This window comes from Cyprinus carpio, chromosome B16 (genome assembly GCF_018340385.1).
Source record: "Cyprinus carpio isolate SPL01 chromosome B16, ASM1834038v1, whole genome shotgun sequence".
Taxonomy (NCBI): Eukaryota; Metazoa; Chordata; class Actinopteri; order Cypriniformes; family Cyprinidae; genus Cyprinus; species Cyprinus carpio.
Window position 1 is genome coordinate 2,215,380 of NC_056612.1, and position 20,900 is coordinate 2,236,279.

Genomic DNA, 20,900 nt, shown 5'->3' on the forward strand with positions numbered 1-20,900 from the left:
GAAAAGAAAGTGTCGGCACCCAGAGTATCACACTTCTCATCAGTATCAGGAGCCTTTTGGATAATGCTGGGGTCAATAATTAATGCTACCGTTTAAAAATGCAACGAAGTAGCTGTCGCTTCTCACACTCTCTCTTCTCTGACTCTGGAGATGATCTTGGTGCAAGTGAGCAGTGAGTCAGTTTTTCTGGTAACCTGATCAGAGTCGTAGCATCCTGAGACACCTTCTCTTCCTGAGACCTGAGGGTGTCGGTGTCAGCTGGACTACCTGAGCCGTTGTGTCACCAGTTTCCTTTTCACAGCACCAAGATTGACTCCTATTGTTTGTCAGGCCGCTGTTTGTCACCATAGGTCCAGATCTTACAGAATGATACCCTCTATCACTGACCACATGCAAGTTGTGTGTGAAAACTGGATCCTGTCCAGCATTCGACACCTCGCTCGCTCGCTCAAGGCTAAAGGAAAGACTAAGCCGTGACTGCCGGCTGTTAATCCACTCAGTATCTTATTCAGCAATTCACAATATTATACCCAGTGTGGGTTAAAACAGCTGCTAGCTGACAAGATATTAACAAATTAATTATTTGTTGTTAGCGCACCATAATGGGTGTGAAAAGTGGGTACCCTGAAATGAAATAGATGCTATTTCTCTCAACTGTAGTCATGTATGCTGACTGGCTAAAGATGACATAGAAAAGGAAATTGAGAAACTCAAAGGAAAAGTGTACTCACATGAGTGTAGGTGGTCAGTGTGTAGTCATTGTGTCAGGGTGTGCTATATCTGCGTCACAAACATTGTTGTTTGGTGATTCTTAGCTTTCCAGTATTCCATACTGTAAATCTACCACACATGCCTATATTTCATCATCTGAAACAACTCTTCATGAATTTAAACAACATTTTTATTTTAATAAAATGTATAAGTTTTTTTTTTTTCAGGGTGAATGAAGCTTGTCCTATTCTTAAAAGAAATCTCACGCTCACTTTCAATTGTACTAACAAAAAACAAACAAAAAATAAAACAGTTTTAGTTAAAATAATTGTATTTTTAATTTTACCATTATGGGCTTGTGTTAGTGTAGATAATACAATTTAGCAAAATCAAATTAAAACATGCTGAATATAAGTAGCAATCTTTTCTTGCATATTGCAATGTATATCCGAGTGAAACACATTTTTGAAGAAGAAAACAAAAAAATGTAGATTGAAGATCTAATATTTTTTTATTCGAATGTTAGTTTGCAGTTGATTGTAAGAAAGTGGTGGATTTAGAAAATTAAAAAATGCATGGATGGGATCAGTGCATTTAGACAACAGAATTTTCACTTCATGCTGACAAGGAACTTTCTGAACTTTTCACTTTCTATTGATAAGGTTGTTATTTGGAACTGCCAGAAACACAAATTTTGTAAAGTGACCTATCAAGCACAATTATTCAAAATCTTTTTTTTTTTTTTATTAGTTTTTTGATGTTATCAACATTTCTAGTATTTCATAATTTTAGCTTACGGAGCAAATCAAATAGACTATATGCGAACAAGAGATAGCATATCAGCTGTAAGCTCAATCTGCTGTTAAAAATAAATCATCCACCCTCCAATTATAATTAATATGACAGTGTGTACAAAACAGTAACAAATAGCTCAAAAGTCTGAAAAACAATGTGAAGTAGAGTGTTAATTTCCCAGTCTTGTTCATAAATTGGTTGAAAACTATGTAGACACTGTCTGTGTTTTTTTTTTTTTTTTTTTTTTTTATAAACTAAAAGTGCTAAAATAGTAGTACATTAATTGAAAGTAGTGTTTAATTTACTGCCAAGGCCAAGTGCAACCTACATGCCCTGTTTTGTGAAGAGTGGCCTGTTAGGTCAAAAACAAGTGAAATGGTGATGTGAAATTTCTTTATCACATTATCATTTTTGATAATTATGCAGCAATAGTTAATAATTAGGTTTTAAATAAGTTCACATTTTAGAGGATGTAGTTAATATTTCCTTTATTAACAATTTGTCTCATCCACCCCCATGACCCACCATCAGTTAATCAGAATGTTGTTTTTTTTAATGCTTTTATTACTATAACGCCCACCTGTGGATTATCCACAATGTCCGTAGATATAACCCCAATCCACGCATTACTAATACAAACAGTTACCGTGAAAACTGTCCACAAAATAAAAGTGAATAGGCATTCTTCAACATTCTTCAGTGACACAATTCAGATTCTGCATTTTTTGAGAACTTTACAATGTGTTTCATATTTGTCTCATTTTAGACGATGGGTGAGAGACCGTTCATTCAAAAGCTCTTCCGACCAGTGTCTCCTGAAGGCCACACGCTTACGTTGGGAGACCTGCTGAAGGAGCTGTTTCCTGCTGCCATATGTGCGGAAGGTGAGCTGAAAATAATTCACCCACACATTATTTGATAAAAACGTGTTTGCAGTTTAGACTTATCTCTCAAAGGAGGCTGGAATCAAAGATGAGGGGCCAAGACATTAGAGGAAAACAAATCTTTAACATCTCGAGATTTACAGAGGAGATGAGAAATAGGGAAAGAAAGAAAAGGACAAATCAGGGTTGCATGAATAAAATCCACAGCCAAAACAGGGGCGGTCTTGGTCTTTCCTGAGAGGAAGTAGATATGCAGACAATAGCAGTGACAAACGGAGCACCTGCAGGCGGAGATGCCTGCATGACGGAGCACATCTGTGCTGCTTCCAGCCCAATTCAAGACCTGCTTGCTTTGTCTGAAAGGCCTGGTGGTTTGGTTGAAGAGAAAGTGGCATTTTGTGCTTCTCTTTTTGTTATCGTTCTGTCTCTTCCAGATATGTGGGGTTTGCTCTGATAACAGCGCAGAGCAAAGTGTTGAAATTACAGGGAAATATGTGTCTACTTACTCAACCTGGGAAAGACCTTTTCTGTCTCAGGATGGTCTCAAATCATTTTTGTTTATCACCGTGTTGGCTTGATTCATATCAATTGCTGGTTTTTTTTATTCAAGTTTTGGATTGATTTTTATGTATTGGGATTGTGTGAAATTATTTTTTTTGTGACTTTTAATGTGTTCTTTTTTCAGAAGATGTTGTATATTTTACATGTTAAAACGGCTTTTTATATTATGATATTTTTTTTATATGTTAAAGATTTTATGTTTTTATTAGGAATTGGTATTGTTCTGCTTAAGAAGTTGGTCAGAACCCCTGCTCTTCTCGCTTACCCAACGACTGCACCTCAAAAATAAAACGCAGGACGGTGACGAGTATGAGCAGCTGGCTGTTTGCCAACCTGGACTGACATGTAATGCACTCCCCCCACTCACCATCATGAACAGCACTGTGGCCAGTGGAGTCATTCAGATTCCTGGGAACCACCATCTCTCAGGACCTGAAGTCTCACATTGACTCCTCGAACAAAGGCTGTACTTCCTTCGCCAGCGGTTTAACTGCCACAGGAGCTGGACAGTTCTACTCATCCGTCATTGAGTCTGTTGTGCACTTCACAACTGTGTGGGGGTACAAAATGGATCAGAAGACTGCGGTTTCGGACTGCTGAACGGTGTGGTCTGCCCTCCTACGCTGTTTCAAGGGCTCAGAAAATCATGGATCCCTCATACCCAAGATCTGTTTTCTTATATCAGAGCCGCAAATAAAGGCACAAGGCAATGGTACTCTTAAAATGTTCCCCATGTTGGTGCAATATCTTAAGAAGTTGGTTACCCCTTCAGTAATCCCTGCATCTTACTCAATCCAATTCCATTAGAGGTTTTTTATACAACTTATTTATCTGCAAATATTTTTTTATTTTTTGACTGTGTGTTGTCTGTCTTTGTGTGGTATGCGGTAGCTCTTTCTATTCTGATTCTGATTCTGATTCTAAATGAATTGCACAGAAAACCCCCGCCCAGCAGCCCTTCATGTCAACCCACGCTGCGAGTGGGGAAACCTTCAGCTGGCCCTCCCACCTCCATCACCACCAGCATGTCTCACGACTCAACCTGTGACAGGCACTGAAATATCACTTTCAGTGCCTGTCTTACCGTGGTAATGTGGTGAATGAAAAAGGGTCCGTGACTCAGAAATGATTAACTCTGTAGACTGATTAATTTTGAAGTTAGAAATCAGAGGGCTTTTAAAAGACTAACATAGTTTAGACAGATTATGTTAACTGTGTTTCATATGTTAGATATACAGGGTTATGTGTTTCTGGGTAGTTTAAACAATGTGTTCAAGGAATTTTTTTTTTTTTTTTTTTAAATAAACTATATGTGAATGTAAAAGGAAATGCATATACATAGGTCAGGTTTTGCAATATTTTGAAACTTTACTCTTACCTTAAAGAAACACTCCACTATTTTTGAAAACAGGCTAATTTTCCAACTCCCCTAGAGTTAAACAGTTGAGTTTTACAGTTTTCGAATCCATTCAGCCGATCTCCGGGTTTGGCTGTAACACTTTTAGCTTAGCTTAGCAAAGATCATTGAATCTGATTAGACCATTAGCATCTCACTCAAAAATGAACAAAGAGTTTCGATATTTTTCCTATTTAAAACTTGACTCTTCTGTAGTTACATCATGTACTAAGACTGACGGAAAATGAAAAGTTGCGATTTTCTATGGTTAGGTACTATACAGCAGGTGCAATGATATAACGCAACTACACAAACTAGCTGGGGACTATTTTCAGGTGCTGCGTAATATCATTGCGCCTGCTGCACCCATGTATGGCAGCAAAGTTCCTTTATTATTACGCCGGAATGAGAGTATAGTTCCTGCCATATGGGAATAGAAAACTTTTTTATTTTCCGTCGGTTATAGTACACAATGTAACTACAGAAGAGTCAAGTTTTAAATAGGGAAAATATCGAAATTCTTTGGTCATTTTTGAGTGAGATGCTAACGGTCTAATCTGATTCAGTGATCTATGCTAAGCTAAGTTAAAAGTGCTACCGCCAGACCCGGAGATCGGCTGAATGGATTGAAAAATGATAAAATTACTGTTTAACTCTAGGGGAGTTGGAAAATTAGCTTGTTTTCTAAAATAGTGGAGTGTTCCTTGTAGGGCTGCACGATATATCGGAATTATCGAAATATCACAAAAGTAAATATCGCAATATGCATATCGCAAGAGCTTGCGATATCTGAATCATTTTAATAATAGGCTACTTAAATCAAAACGTTGCAAAAGGTCAAAGTTTAAGTTCGACGCATATAGCAGAGAATTGCTTGACATTAAAAAGAGTTAAGTGCAATAAGTTGGAGAAAACAACTCTTTGCCGTCTCTTGCTGTCTGACTCGCACCTGAAGCGCGTGCACCAGCCGCATCTCGCACAACGTCTCTTCAGTTCTGCCGCACACATGCAAAGCACGCACACACACACAGAGACAGCTCACGAACACCGAGTTGATCCGTCTTTCGCATCTCCTCATATTTAAACAGACATACACACAGAATTATGTCAATAGTACCCGTCTCGACGATCATTTTCGTAAACGTAGTCAGTTATGTTTTAAATGAATGTAAACAGCTGAGAAAGAAATCGGATGTGTATCATTATACTGGATCCGTGCAGTCTTTAAAAGGGTTTTTTAAAGGGACAGCAGCCTATAAATACGTGCTGCTGAATATGTCACTAATGTTAATCAAACACCAAAACAGCTATAACAAAGATTAATCCAAATTTAATTCATACAGTGAACACAATGCAGTGTTATTTTACACTTAATTATTAAATTTCTGTACATGAATACTACTGTTTATTTTATCTACACTTGTAAATTGTGTACTTTTTCTGCTATTGTGTACTATTGTAACTTTTTCTTTTTCTTTTTTTTTTTTACTGACTGTTCACTTTCCTTTAATCATGTTTGAACTTTCTTAGACTATAGTTACAATGACATAAAATTAGTGTAATTTTTTTGTTTTTTTACTTGCGTGTTCACACTGTTGTTAAAATGACATTTTCCGATTTGTGACATTACTTTTTATGTAATGCTAAAACACTGCTGGTCACTTTCAGAAGTTATAGTGATTCTTTCTTTTCTAAGAAACAATGTGAAAAAAATTGGTTATAAAATCTTCATTTTTAAATATTTTTAAATATAATTGAAATTGATTTTACACACTTTAATCAGTATCGTATCTCATATCGAATATCACATTTTTTAACAAGGTATCGCATATTTCATTTTTTTTCAATATCACACAGCCCTAGTGTTCCTTTAAAGGGATAGTTCACCCATAAATGAAAATTTACATAATCTATTTACTCGTGTCATTCCAAGCCAATAAAACATTTGTTCATCATTGAAACACAAATTGAAATATTTTAATCAAACCTGAGAGATTTCTGTTTTGCCATCGAAAGTCCATTCATCCAAAACTTTGCGTTCATAAAGACATTGTAAAAGTAATCCATATAAAATGAGACGTTTAATCCAAGTCTTCTGAGTAGGCATGATTGATTTATATTCTGAACAGACTCCCGACTGTTATCTGTAGCCCAGTTGGGCTGTGCATAATAAAAAGTGTGTGAGTGTGACGTGACATACAGCCATGTATGGTGACCCATACTCAGAATTCGTGCTCTGCATTTAACCCATCTAAAGTGAACACACACACACCATTAACACACACCCGTGGGCAGTGGGCAGCCATTTATGCTGCTGCACCCGGGGAGCAGTTGGGGGTTCAGTGCCTTGCTCAAGGGCACCTCAGTCGTGGTATTGCTGACCAGAGACTCGAACCCACAACCATAGGGTTAGGAGTCAAACTCTCTAACCACTAGGCCACGACTTCCCCTAATCTTGCATAGGCACCAAGTGCAACCCTCTAGCTCAGGAATCTCCAACCATTTTTACACCACAGACGGGTTACGTATTAAAAATATTCTTGTGGAACAGTTGGAGGGTCCACGAGATATATATTAGTGTTTCAAAGGAAGATGTTGTAGTTTTTGAGACTTCAAGGTTCAGATTTTTCAGAAAAAAAGGATTTAAAGCGCAGAGAATGAGAATGCCGAGAAGGGTTTTTTTGACAATTTTATGTGCATGTATCTCAGATGCAGGGAGACATAAAATAGAAATCAACTCTTTATTCTCGCGCTGTCTGAAACACGTCTCTGAGAGTCAGAACAATCATTCATTTACTAATTAATCATTTCCTTTACATGAAAATGCATACAACAAATGAGAATACAGAATAATTAGAATAATCTTTAGCATGCAATAAATAACATATACACATTATATCTATACACATTTTCCCCAGAACATTCTTGCGACCTGGTAGCAACCCTTCCACGGCCTGGTACTGGGTCGCAGACCGCGGGGAGGAACTCTGATCAAGCACAAAGAGTAGAGTATGGCGCTAGCATTGGTAAGGTCACAACAACGGATATGAATAGTTTGAGCAAGTGACTTTGGTTGTTGCAAATGTTTAGCTATTTGATTTGAATAGTTTATTAACAATCGTGTAGCACATAAGATAGAAGCTGATAATGAAAACCCCAACATTTATTTTTTCAAAAGTTGGTCTTGGTTGAATGAAACACTCCAAGGTGGCAGAGGTCCAGAGCCGACCCATGCTAGGGTTTTCTGTGGGCGTTTGTCATAACTGCCGGAAGAATTCAATTACTATATGAGTTTGTGTTGTTTGAATTCCCCTCGCATCATTCTGAGAGTTAAACTGGGGACGCACCCACCTTACACCCTTACAAACTCCACGGGGGCAGACACACACACAGGACTTCAAGGAATGAGTTACTTCTTCTGCTCATCACACTATTACTGTGTGACTTCAAAATCAGGGTCAGTTGATTGTTTAGTCCTCTCTTTGAGTTGGTTTTTGTCCAGGTTGACCGTTAACAATTAAAAAAATCAAGGTCAGAGGTGTTCAGGGTTTTAGACATCATCAAACTCTATTATGCAAAGGATTATACATACATATATATAATTCCAATAGCCCAGTTCCGTTATTACGTGGATGTTTAGTTCATGGAAGTGTGTGTGCTTTTGTTTGAAATGGTCATCATGTTTAGTCATATTAGCTTACCGAAGCTTCGCCCCGGTGTGCTTGTTGCTTCCATGTTCTTGGTATTTGTGGGAGGTACGGGTTTCAACTTTTTCCTTTAGAGCAAAAGACCATGTTGACTTACCCAAAAAACTAATTAACATCTACAACTGTCGCTAGTTATGAAAAACACGTACAATGAACACCTGCCAAATGCTCATTTGTTTCTCATTTTGATGATTTTTTTTTTTAAATGGGCTATTATTCACTAACATGGTTCATGAAATCTTTGTGTCTTATAACAGTAACATTAATAATAAGAAGAAGAAGAACAAAATGGCAACAATAAATTATATTATTATTATTATTATTATTATTATTATTAATGACCACTAATTATATTAACAGACAATGGCAACATATGTATACAAATACCAAAAATACATACAAAATGCAAAAAATCTATAGGTAATGTCGGAACAAAAAATATGAAGCTGCATAAAAAAACCAAAACAAAAAATCACTAATAACAAAGTACGGGAAACATAAATGGTCCTATAGTGGTATATGCGTTTTGCTAGTATAAATATAATGTGTTGACTTATTTAGTGATTTTTTTTATATATGTGTCAAAGATGAAAAGGGGTTTTCAATCATAATACAGCTTAATCTTAATACAGCTTTTTTTTCTCCATACATGAATTACTGTCATACATTTTTCCCATGTTTTACAGAAGACATCCATTAAAATTTTATTCAGTGTAACAGTAGTTTATATACCAAAAAGTCTGGTCAGACACATTTAGAACAAGAATCATTATATTACATCACAACATTAAAAGACTATTTAAGGATCACAGTGTAATCCCAAAAAGTATTTTTTTTTTGTAAATGAATATTTATCAATCTTTACCACTATCTTTTAATCCTTTTACAATGTTCTATATTTCTGCATAAACTGAAAAAAATTATAAACGCAACACTCTTGTTTTTGCCCCCATTTTTCATGAGCTGAACTCAAAGATCTAAGACTTTCTATGAACACAAAAGGCCTATTTATCTCAAATACTGTTCACAATCTGTCTAAATCTGTGTTAGTGAGCACTTTTCCTTTGCCGAGATAATCCATCCACCTCACAGGTGTGGCATATCAAGATGCTGATTAGACAGCATGATTAAAGTGACGTGACATACAGCCAAGTATGGTGACCCATACTCAGAATTTATGCTCTGCATTTAACCCATCCAAAGTGTAAGTGAAAGTGAAGTGACATACAGCCAAGTATGGTGACCCATACTCAGATTCGTGCTCTGTTTTTAACCCATCCAAAGTGCACACACACAGCAGTGAACACACACGCAGTGAACACACACACAGAGCAGTGGGCAGCCATTTATGCTGCGGCGCCCGGGGAGCAGTTGGGGGTTCGGTGCCTTGCTCAAAGGCACCTCAGTCGTAACCATTAGGCCACGACTTCCCCGACTTATTGCACAGGTGTGCCTTAGGCTGGCCACAATAAAATGCCACTCTAAAATGTGCAGTTTTATCACACAGCACAATGCCACAGATGTCGCAAGTTTTGAGGGAGCGTGCAATTGGCATACTGACTGCAAGAATGTCCACTCTAGTGGATCTACTGCTTCCCTGCAATCTCTCGAAAAATGTACATAAGGGCATAGGAGAAAGACCATTTAAACATTTAAACACAAACTTTACATAGTGAAAAAAGACAAAGTGAGCAAAGCTCAGAATCTTGTATTTACTTAGGATCTGACAATAATGGTATCTTATTTGCTATCTATCTAAAAATTTCCAAGCTTTATTGTAAAGACATTTAACCTGATTAATTATGGATTGATTAGTCTGAGACAAAATAGCTAATCCATATACCATATGTGATAATATCATTGAATTTAAAAACAAAAAAGCATGATCATATGTTAAACAATTTCTTTTTACGCAACTTTTTAACATGACTTTAAAAATTAAACTGAGAATCTAAAATCATACCAAGATATTTTTCTTCTGATACTTGTTCTATAATCTCATCTTTAATTATAATGTTTAATGATTCTGTTTAATGATTCTCAATTTATTTATTGAGAAAAATTATCCAGTGTTACATATCTGTTGCAAAAGTATGTGAATCTCTAGGATCAGCAGTTAATTTAAAGGTGAAATTAAGAGTCTGTTCAGAGGTGTTTTCATTCAGTGAAATGACTATCAAGTGTCATTGCCTGCCCTGTTTTATTTAAAGAAAAGGTATCTATCAAAGTCTGATCATGTTTGTGGAAGTGAATCATGGCACGAACAAAGGAGATCTCTGAGGACCTCAGAAAAATAGTTGTTGCTCATCAGGTTGGAAAAGGTTACAAAACCATCTCTAAAGAGTTTGGACTCCACAAATCCACAGTCAGACAGATGTACGAATGGAGGAATTTCAAGACCATTGTTACCCTCCCCAGAAGTGGTCCATCAACAAAGCTCAGCTCCTAAACAAGAACTCCTAAAACAAGACATGTAATAGTCCACAAGGTCGCAAAGGAACTCATGGTAACTTCTAAGCAACTAAAGGCCTTTCTCACATTGGCTAATGTTCATGAGTACACCATCAGGAGAACAATAAACACAAATGGTGTGCATGGTAGAGTTGCAAGGAGAAAGTCACTGCTGTCCAAAAAGAACATTGCTGCCCATTTGCAGGTTGTTTTTGTTCTTGTGGTTGTTATATAGTGTTATTTTTGATTTTTTTTTTTGATGGATAAGACCAAAATATAACTTTTTGGTTTAAATGAGAAGCATTATGTTTGGAGAAAAGAACATACTGCATTCAAGCATAACAACCTTATCCTATCTGTGAAACATGGTGGTGGTAGTATCATGGTTTGGGCCTGTTTTGCTGAATCTGGGCCAAGACAGCTTGCCATCATTGATAGAACAATGAATTCTGAATTATACCAGTATATTCTAAAGGAAAATTCCAGGGCATCTGTACATGAACTGAATCTCAAGAAAAAGTGGGCCATGCAGCAAGACAACAACCCCAAGAACACAAGTGGTTTACCAAAGAATGGTCAAAGAAGAACAATGTTAATGATTTGGAATGACAGAATCAAAGTCTGGACCTTAATCCAATTGAAATTTTGTGGAAGGAGCTGAAGCAAGCAGTTCATAGGAGGAAACCCACCAACATCACAGAGTTGAAGTGGTTCTGTACAGAGGAAGAGGCTAGAATTCCTACAAGCCATTATAAGAAACATTTACCTGCAATTATTGCTGCAAAAGTGGGTCAGACCAGATACTGAAAGCTAAGATTCACATGCTTTTGCATCGCACAGATATGTAACACTGAATAATGTTTCTCAATAAATTAATGAAAAAGAAAATATTTTTGTTTCATATGTTTGATTGGGTTCTCTTTGTCTACTTTCAAGACTTGTGCAAATATCTGATGATGTTTTGGGTCATATTTATGCAGAAATATAGAAAATTCTAAAGGGTTCATAAACTTTCAAGGAGAGAGTTAGATTGAAGGTTGCAGGTTCGAGGCTCAGGTTCGGCCGGAATTGTCGGTGGGGGGAGAGAATAACCAGCACTCTCTCCAACTTCTCCTTGGGTGCCGCATCATTGGCTGCCCACTGCTCTGGGTGTGTTTACTACTGTGTGTGTGCACTTGGATGGGTTACACGTCACTTCACTTTAACTTCACACAAATTCTGACAACACACACACACACACACACACACTTGGACACACACACACTTCATATATATATATATATATTTATATATATATATCACACATATACATATATGTACATGTATATATATATATATATATATATATATATATATACACACATATATATATATATGGTGGCCCTTATTGGGGGGTGAATATTCAGAGAGTCAGACTTGTAACCTGAAGGTCACAGGTTCGAGTCTCAGTACCATCAGGAATTGTAGGAGTGAATGACCAGCGCTGTCTTTCACCTTCAATAACACAACTGAGGTGCCCTTGAGTAAGGCACTGAACCCCCAACTGCTCCAGTTGGTGCTGGAGCAAATGGCTGTCCACTGCTCTCGATGTGTGTTCACGGTTTGTGTGTGAGTTGTGTTAACTACTCACTGCTGTATGTGTACACTTGGATGGGTTAAATGCAGCACACAAATTCTGAGTATGGGTTACTATACTTGGCAACATGTCACGACAATGGCAGAACACTCTTAACTTCTTCATTACGAGTATTCATTCCTAGGTACACGAGCTGGGACTCGAACTCGGGACATGTCAGCGCACTGTCTAGAAGGTTATCGGCACCAATGTAATTTACATTTTAAGACTAACAACACTGTTCTGTGTTCTTGTTTTTAACATAATCCACGGTTTACTAATGGTTTTGTATAATTATTAATTACGTGCTGTTATTATCATTAAGACTATATTAACAGTTCCAACTTTGTTGAGCACACCCTAAACGTAGTCCAGTCTCAGCGAAATTTGGTTTGTTTCCATTTCTCATTAAGGAGAGTTGACTGGGAGGATGAGAGCAGAAGATTTAAAAAGTCCAAAATTAGTGCTGGGCAATGATTCAATTTTTTAAGCAGGATTAATCGCATGATCTTTCTGCGATTAATTGCATTGTTATTCACAAAATTCAGTAATGAATTCAAAAGTAGTGTATTGCGCACTTTTTTCCATTTAAAAGTACTGCTATGTGAGCAAAAGTGAAATAACAAACAAATGAGGTGCTTTTTTACAGCAGTATTCCTTTTACATAGTAGCAGTTAAAAATATTACTTGTAAATGTCAACTTAAACATTAATGTGATCAAATTAAATATAAAACCAAAGCTATTTGCCACTGCCAGGGCTTTAAAGTTTTTATAGAAAATATTTTATAGTTTGTTATAGAAAAGCAAGTTATGCTCAGGGTCAAGAGCCTCGATAATAACATTATAACAGGCATTTTCCGAGTAGAGACCTGCACTATTGTGGGACAACACTTGTTTGGCGAGTGTGGGTGCGGGTGGGTAGGGACTCAAGGGTGTACTCACACTAGGCAGTCTTAACAGTGCCCGAGCAAGTTTGACTACTGTGATCGCACCGATTTGTGCTTTAACCTAAACATTTTCATCGAGAACGTTCATGTGCTGCAGTCTTTAGGCCCATCCCAAATGCTCTCATTGGTTGAGACGCGTGATGACACCCATCCCAAGCAAGTACTGATCAACATCCCACCCCTCCTGTGACCCATGGTTTGTCTGTATGTGTATTCAGAGCAAGTGGTGTAACGGTTCACAAATTTCATGGTTCGGTTTGATAGGACATAGTGGTGTCACAGTTCGTTTCGGTATGTTCGGAACGGGGCTAATTGGTGATGTCATAATGTTTGGAAATATTTCTGTTTTAAGAAGGCGAGCCAATGGATATCACACAGGCAACTTGCAAACTTTGCGCAAGAGTTAAAACTTCTTAATCTCAGCCAATTCACTTCATGCAGAAAGTGAAAGTAAAAATGGACTGACAGAGTAATGATGAAGCATTCTCTCTCAGAGACATATCTACTTCAACATATGCTGATAACAGTATATAGCGAACTGTTTTAATTTATTCACTTAAATATTTCTCTTGTGGTCTGTACATAGTGAAAAATTTTTTTTAAGAAACATATTTTGTGTTAAACAGGTTGTTTTTATTAAAGTCGGTGCTTGGAATAAAAGCTTTTTATTTCATTGATTTGATCAGTGATTTCACTGATTGATGACTGCAATGTTAATATTTTAATTATAGGCATATAATTCATTTTAGACATTAAAAGATGTTTTTAAAAACATTTTAATTGAAGAGTAGGCTAAATATCTTTTGTTATCCTCGCAGCGTGTCAGTTATGCAGTAATTATTGCTGGGCAAATTAATTGTAATTTTAATTTAATAATAAAAGTAACTTCATAATAATAATAATACGCCTAATAAAAATAAGAATGTTATGTAATTGGAAATGCCAAATCCTCTTAATATTTCCAATAATTGATTGTGATGAAAGGGGCGGGGCCGAGAGCCATGGGATCAGAGCGAGGCCGGTGGAGTAAATGCTAATGCGCGACACCTGCGCAACTCACCAGTCTCGAGTCCCACAGAGGAGCTCCGGAAGGATAAAAGGAGGAGTGACAACAGTGCAAGACGAGAAAGGACCAGGCATGGACTTAATTTAGTCCGCAAGGGGCTGCCGCTTTACTTTCATTTTGTGTTTGTTTATTTTATTAAAGTGTTTAAATGTTTGCGGGTTCCTGTCTCCTTCTTCCCGACCTACAAACTTTGTTACATTGATGTTTTTGACAAGATCTCTGTTTATCATTGACAAGATCATCATCTTTCGACACACCCCAGCAAATGGAGGTTATCATGGGGCTGTCCGCTACTGCGCTGTGGTACTGAGAATATTATATTTCACACTTTAATCTCTTTTTTTTCAAATGTAATAGGATCGATTAGTCCAACGAATCGTTCGGTTTCTATTGCATACCGAACCTAAAAATTCATACTGAACGGTTCAAAACGAAGACGTTTAGTTTTATATTTTAGTCCAACGAATCGTTCGGTTTCTATTGCATACCGAACCTAAAAATTCATACTGAACGGTTCAAAACGAAGACGTGTATCGTTACACCCCTTATATATAACATAAAAGCTGTGTGTGTGTTTATAAGAAAGAAATCAGTCATTAAAACATTTTAACATTGAACCTTCTCTTTTGGCCAAAATAATTCATAATAACTTTTTCTCCATTAAAAAGTGTGAACAAGATATTTTATATAAAATAAATTACATACAAAATACAAAATGTCAGTAGATAAGGAAGACAAATGTACAGTACAGTAATGCAATATATAAATAAGTGCATAGAGAGAGATATCCAATAGTGGCCAGATTGGATTTGCTATTAGAAATATATAATATTATGATGAATATTGTGGGCTTATATATATAATTCACCAAAAAATAGTGAATCTATCCAGTTAGGTTTAAGTGTTTTCATTTAAGTGAAGGTGGAGAGATTTACTCGTTTCAGGCAGAAATAGAAAAATACTTGTATTTTTGACCTTATTGACAGCTATGCCTAATGAAAGCGCAAATGATGCATGGATCTAGTTAAAGATAATTGAGCTGACAGCAGTCAGAGGGAAAGCTGAGGCCATGCCTTTTTGACCACTCATTTAAGAAACACAAGAATGCATTATTATAAGAAGTTCCTTCCTGCGCCCACGTTATCCGTGTCCCCAACCTCTTCAGCCCTGAGCTACAGCTTATCAGACTCATGATAAATGGAGTATGTTGAGTAGTCATGATGAATTGCTTTTGTGTGAGTTTGAGAGAGAGTGTTTACTTGTGCTTTTTTTGTCCTACAGTGAAATTTTAGGCTTCTTAATGGGGAGATTCATTCAGTGAGATTCTGTGTTGTTTATCTGAAAAATTTTAAAGGCCAAAGAGCAACTGCTTTTTGTATGTGCTTTTATGCAAATGATCTGGTAGGTCATGATGCAGTTCAGTAGTGTGAGAAGGTCATCCAGCGCACATGCTGATGCCTGAACCATCATTTGCTGTCAAACTGAAACTCCTTCCCTCCAACTGCATTAGCCATTTAACCTCCTTGGGTCAACAGGGTAATGTTACTGCCTCTAGCGTTTCCTTCAATTTTCCAGTCGTATGTAACTAGCTACGCAGTGTGAACTTGGTCAATTTGTTCTGTGCAGGAGATGATAAATTAGTGGAGAATCAAAATAATTATCATGCTGTGTTTCCTCTAACAATAGAACCTCTGACAAGATCTGGCCATGTATTTTCCACATTTCATGGAATAACAATTAAAAAAATGTCAAGAAAGAAAGAAAGAAAGAAAGAAAGAAAGAAAGAAAAAATTAATAAACAAATAAATACTTGGCTATATTTATGAATGTGAAGTTTTTCTTAAAATTACATTACCAGTCGAAAGTTTTGTTCTTGTGGTCTTAAAGTTCACCCAAAAAATTAAAATTTGCTTAAACTTGGATCACTCCCAGGCCATCCAAGATGTAGATGAGTTTGTTTCTTCATCTTAACAGTTTTGTAGAAGTTCAGCATTACATCACTTGCTCACCATTAAATCCTTTGTAGTGAATAGGTGCCGTCAAAAAATAGAGTTCAGCTAATAGCTAATAAAACAGCACAATAATCCACAAATAACCCTGACCATATTCCATAATAATGCTTCCTCTATTGAAGATGCCAATTCCCATTTTTCCTCTCATAAATCCACCCACATATTTGTTCAATTGTAAAGTGTTTATCTTTGCATATTTCTCTCCTGATTCAGACGAGACAACTTTCTCACTGGAGAAAACAGTATTATGGATAGAGGACTTGTATATTAGTCAGAAGCAACAGTTTGAAGTTAAAAACATCTTGCTGTATTTGTTTCTTACACACATACACACAGCTTTTAGCTTTACAAACACATTAATTGATGGACTGGAGTTGTGAGGACTATTGTGTTTTTATCAGCTGATTAGACATTCTGACGGCACGCATTCACTGTTCCGATGTAGAAACGAACTCATCTACATCTTAGATGGCCTGAGGTTGAGTACATTTTCCGCTATTTTTATTTTTTATTTTTGGCTGAATTATTACTTTAAAAACATTCTGACTTAAAATTCTGCTTAAATTAGTATGGTCCATTTATGTGTGTGTGTGTGTGTGTGTGTGTGTGTGTTTGTGTGTGTGTGTGTGTGTTTGTTTTTTTTTTTTTTTTTTTTTTAATTTCTTGTGATTCAGAACTGATTAAAAAAATAAGGGTTGGAGTGGATTGTGAAAAAAAGCAGACAAGTGTTCATAATACAACTGTTTGACTGATAAAATGGCCAGAGTGTGAAGAGCTGCAGTCTATGTAAAGGGTGGCTACTTTAAAGAAAGATTTCTTTTAATATCAAAAATTGCCATATTTCATGACTATCAAAAAAAAAAAAAAAAAAAGTTTCACTAGGTGTACTTTTGACTGGTAATGAATAACTTTCGAATACTAGTAACATCTTAGGAACTAGGAATTCCTAACACACCAGTTCAAAAACCAAGATCATCTTTAATTCTTGACATATATTTATATACATATATTATGCTTGCATGGCTTTGTAATGTTCCTGGAGTATCCAATCATGTAATTAGTGCCAACAGCTATTATATGTTACACATGCCAGGGGTGTTTCGTGCCTTTGACCACTTCTTGGGCACAAGTCTCCCATAAACATGTTTTATGTTCATTTTTCTAGGGGTTCTTGCAAATTATGGTGACTGGGTTTAATTTTAAAGGGATAATTCACCTAAAAATGAAAATCATTACTCACTCTCATGTCGTTCTAAACCCATAAGACCTTGTTCATCTCCAGAATACAAATCAAGATGTTTTTGATTAAATCAGAGAGCTTTCTGACCCTGCATAGACAGCAACACAACTACCACGTTCTATGTCCCAGAAAGCTAGGGGAAAAAAGACTGACATGGAAGAGAAGAAATTGTTCAATAAAGTCAATATTTTTGTTTTATTTGAACCACTGATGTCACATGGACTGTTTTAACGATGTCCTTGCTACCTTTCTGAGTCTTGAACGTGGTAGTTGCTTTGCTGTCTATGGAGGGTCAGAAAGCTCATGGATTTCATCAAAATAGCTTAATTTTTGTTCTGAAGATGAACGAAGGTCTTACGGGTTTAGAACGTCACAAGGGTGAGTAATTAATGCAGAATTTTAATTTTGGATGAACTATCCCTTTAACATTTTCTTGAATACCCTTGATCAGTATAAATGTTAACAAAGATGTATCCCCCCCTCAAAAAAATACAAAAATAAAAATTACATTTTGCAGTTATGTAAATAAGGCTCATATGTGGCCTTATTTAAACCTTCTCATAATCAGGGTGCATTTCTAAAAACATTGTAAAGCAATATGGTTAGAACGACAAAGTTTCTGCACTTTTGGAAAACGGTTGAGTGTTAGACTGTTTACAAGAAAGCACCACTGTGTGACAAGCTTTAATATACCATAATACATAACATTTTTATTTATTTTTTTGACGACTTGAATAGTACTTCCCTTAATGCTCAGTTTTGACCTTTTCTCTCTTTCATGCTCATTCCAGACGAGCCAAAGAGATTCCAGGTTATGATTCACGGCATTGAACCACTGCTGGAAACACCCATCCAGTGGTTGAGCGAACACTTGAGCCACCCAGACAACTTTCTCCATATCAGCATCATCCCAGCACCAAGTGACTGATTCCAGAGGATCCAGTCGTCCGTTGATGGACAATTAAGGATAAAAGATCTGCAGAGATGTTCTGATGGCATACCATTTCTTCCTGTTTTCTCATTCTCATCCTTGCAGTGGCCTTATCGAGCGATGGTCATCAAACAACAGAATCCTGTGCACTTCACATGAAGAAGACGCTCTTGGTTTATTAAGAGGTTTATCAGATGGGTCCCATGTTCTTGCTGCCTTGAAAATTCTTACATTTGCACAAGCTTGATGTGATTGCACTCCCACATTAACTCTTTGACACTCCAGTTCCCACTCTCTAATTTGTGAGTAATGTATACTTAGACTCTCAGATCTGGTAATTATTAGGAGGAATCCTGTTGGTGTTTAATGAGGCCACTAAAGTGCTGTACGTACTAATCGACCGCCATGGGGCTTGATTATCAACATGTTTTATGGATGCATACAGGTCAGATGAGGTGTAAAATAAAGATGGAATTCTTGCATAAAAACTCAAGCAGAAAAAATGATGACTTTGGGATTTGAGGGAAAAATATCGGTGACTTCATTCACTGGATTAAATGTGTCAGTGTCTGGTTTTGGCAGCTGTGTAGGGGGTCACACAGCTCAGTGGAGGTGATGATGCCGCAAGCTGATTAGTCACAGTCCCAGACAAATGTTAGTGGGATATAGCACAAATGAAGCTCTCTTTCCCGGACGCTGTTAAATATATGGTTTGCTTTCTTCTAATTTTTGGGGTTTTTTTCCATCTGCTTGGAAAAAAGGTTTTTTATTCATTTAAAGCAAATATTTGATCTTTGAAATGGGTATGTATCGTATAAAACATAAGTTAGAGGCCATACAAATACATTGTCATATAGCACTGTTTCCAACAAATTAACCTTGCAGTATTTTTTCCCCTCCTTTATTTACAACCTGTAGGCAGACTGGCTGTCTGTGTTTAGGGGGTTGTGGGGACTGTAGATCAGTGCTGCAGACGACACACAGCTGAGAGTGATTATTCGTTTAGAGGAATCGGTGAGTGTTTTACCCCAGACTGAGACAGAGAGACAGCGGGCAAAACCGCAGAGCTTACGCCACCACCAGGCGACTTCTCGGCAGACTGTTCTTGAGACAATGCTGTTTGTGTACAAACTTTCAGATGTTTATATCATTTCTTGTATGACTTGTATAAAGATGCTGCAACTCCTCACTACTAATAACACGGTTAAAATGATAATAACATGGTTCAAACGTGCATTTTCTTGCGTTATTTTAATTGCGATGATTGCTTTTCTGTCTTTGCTAGATTCATTCAAAATGCATTTAATTAAAACAATATTTTATAGCTATGCAGTGTTTGGTTGTCCATTCATTTTTCTATATGAAATTAATTCACCCTATATATTTAGTAAAATTCATATTATTGATCTTATTGTAAACAATTTAGCTGTTCTTTTTTTTTTTATCAAAATGTGATAATCATCCAGTGACAATCATTTAGTCTTTAGATTTAAAAAAATTCAGAGGTCTGTAGTAGCTAAAAAGCATTAACTCTCAGCATTTTCATTTCATTTTTTTATTCAGAGGTCTGTAGTAGCTAAAAAGCATTAACTCTCAATAATATATATATATATATATATATATATATATATATATGTGACCACAAATTATGAATTTGTTCAAACGATTTATTAACTTGTTTCACTTATTTGTTCCATTGTTTTATAAATTTTGGCCATGTTTTATGTTTTTTCCATCGTTTTCATTTAGTTATGTCCACAATCTAACTAAAATGAGTGAGGGAACTGGTACACTGTGGCCATGATTGAACTAAAACTAGCAATTAAGTCAATAATATGGCAAAAATATCTTGTTTCCACATACATCCGGTTCATTAGTCAGTGAAAATGGACAGTTTGGCAGAGTGCCTTGTATCGTGGGATGCTTGTATACTGTTGTATACTTCACATTTTGGCAAATGTTGTAGGTATTCTTTGCATTTAGAAAATCTACATGCTGTTATAAATAGGTTTGATTCTTTTCATTCCAGATTGTTTTTGATACTTATGCTGAAATTTGACAGTCTGTAGATGACCAATATGTCTGATAATAATATTCAAGGTCTAAAGGGTTACAAAACAATAGCTCTGAATTTATAATTTTTTGTATTGTTCATAACTCCAAAATAATCTCCTGTGTATCTAGTTTCTCCCATGTGTATTGTCAGTTGTTGTTTGTTTTTTTGTCTCATTCAGTGTCATGGTCTTCAGCTGCAGGGCTGAGTGCCATTAGTTTTCTCAGGCACAGGAAGAAGGCTGGGGAGGCGGTCTCTCCTGTGTGGCGGCGGAGTGGACATCAAAGTGAAGCCGAGCACTCTTCATGTGTTCATTAAATAAAGAGCTATCCTAGACCCACTCGCTGATTCCAGTAAACCCGTCACTTAAAAGATCAGAGGAGCCACTCTCCTCCTCTGCGTCTTCCTCTGTCATCTCTCCTTCAGACATTTGTTCTGATGCATGTCGTAAGAGCAGTAAAAAAGGTACTGCTTTTTTTTTTTTTACTAATTTCTTCATTTCTTGGTTTCCCCCAATGGGAAGACTTGAC

General features: G+C 36.6%; 1 protein-coding gene across 2 annotated transcripts in view; it reads left to right on the top strand.

Moving 5' to 3' along the window:
• LOC109065425 (autophagy protein 5) overlaps positions 1-19,645 on the top strand; it is a 30,314-nt gene extending 10,669 nt beyond the window's left edge. For both annotated transcript variants that reach the window (XM_042740342.1, XM_042740341.1), the window contains exons 7-8: positions 2,273-2,390; positions 18,178-19,645. In XM_042740342.1, the coding sequence (XP_042596276.1) occupies positions 2,273-2,390; positions 18,178-18,314 (255 nt within the window). In that variant the 3' untranslated portion in view covers positions 18,315-19,645. The remainder of the gene's footprint in view (positions 1-2,272; positions 2,391-18,177) is intronic.
• Positions 19,646-20,900: the final 1,255 nt, after the last annotated feature.